Source organism: Sphaeroforma arctica (assembly GCF_001186125.1).
Source record: "Sphaeroforma arctica JP610 unplaced genomic scaffold supercont1.2581, whole genome shotgun sequence".
NCBI lineage: Eukaryota > Ichthyosporea > Ichthyophonida > Sphaeroforma > Sphaeroforma arctica.
The window spans coordinates 4,549-5,665 of NW_014037977.1; the positions used below are offsets into that span (position 1 = coordinate 4,549).

General features: G+C 26.3%; 1 protein-coding gene across 1 annotated transcript; it reads right to left on the reverse strand.

Annotated features, from left to right (window-relative positions):
• Positions 1–764: 764 nt before the first annotated feature.
• On the reverse strand, positions 765–1,058 carry SARC_12785 (hypothetical protein; the record flags this gene model as incomplete). The annotated part of the gene is made up of 1 exon (XM_014293101.1): positions 765–1,058. A coding segment is annotated over one exon (294 nt), but the record flags the coding sequence as incomplete, so codon positions are not given.
• Positions 1,059–1,117: the final 59 nt, after the last annotated feature.

Genomic DNA, 1,117 nt, shown 5'->3' on the forward strand with positions numbered 1-1,117 from the left:
TATATATATATATTTATATATATATATATCCACGCTTGTAACTTTACAAATACAATTCTATCTCAAAATATACATATATTGACTTATTTTTCAAAATGAATATTATTCGATAATATTTTATCAAACAATACACATACGTATACATATATATAGGTATATATATGTATATAAATATTATATATATATAAAGTACAAACACAATACACACACACATATATATATAGTACACACACAATATATATATATATATATATATATAGATGTATATATACATAAATGAATACATACATACATACATACATACATACATCTATATATATATATGTATATATATAAATATATGTCTATATATATATAATAGGATATGTACAAGAACATATCATTATTGTAGAAAAGTATACAAACACGCAAACACAGGGACATATATTGATATGTCTCTCTCGATGTATATGTTTTTAAACCCTATATATTTATATTTAAATATATGAATATATAAATACATATAAAAATATAATACTAAGCATAATAATGCAATAATATAATATAACAATTTCATAGTATAATAAGGTAATAATAAAATGATATAATGACATAATGATAATAATAATATATATAATAATATATATATATATATATATATGTAATATATAATAGTAATAATAATGATAGTAATAATAATAATAATAATAAAAATATATATATATATATATATATATAATTACGCACACACACACGGATTCGATCAAATTCACATGAATACATACCTCTGCACGGTCCTCCTCGGTAGGCTCGGCGTGTTCCATCCTGTGTATAACGTTAGCCAGTTGCGCATTCAGTGCCTCAAGTTTTCGCTTGGCTGTCTTCCTCTGTTTGACTAGTGGGGATGAGGGTCGTGATTCTTTGCCATTCTTAGCAGGTGACTTAAGTAAACTCTCATTAGTAACTGTGTTCTCTTGTGTATCTTTTGTATTCTCGACCTCTGGTGTTGGTGTAGCTTGACTTGTACTGTTTGCCTTGCGCCGAGATGCACCCCGTGCAGACCCCTTATTGCGAGCCATGGTCAATGTGTGTGTGCTAATACGTATCTATATGTGTATGTATCTGCGTATATATATAT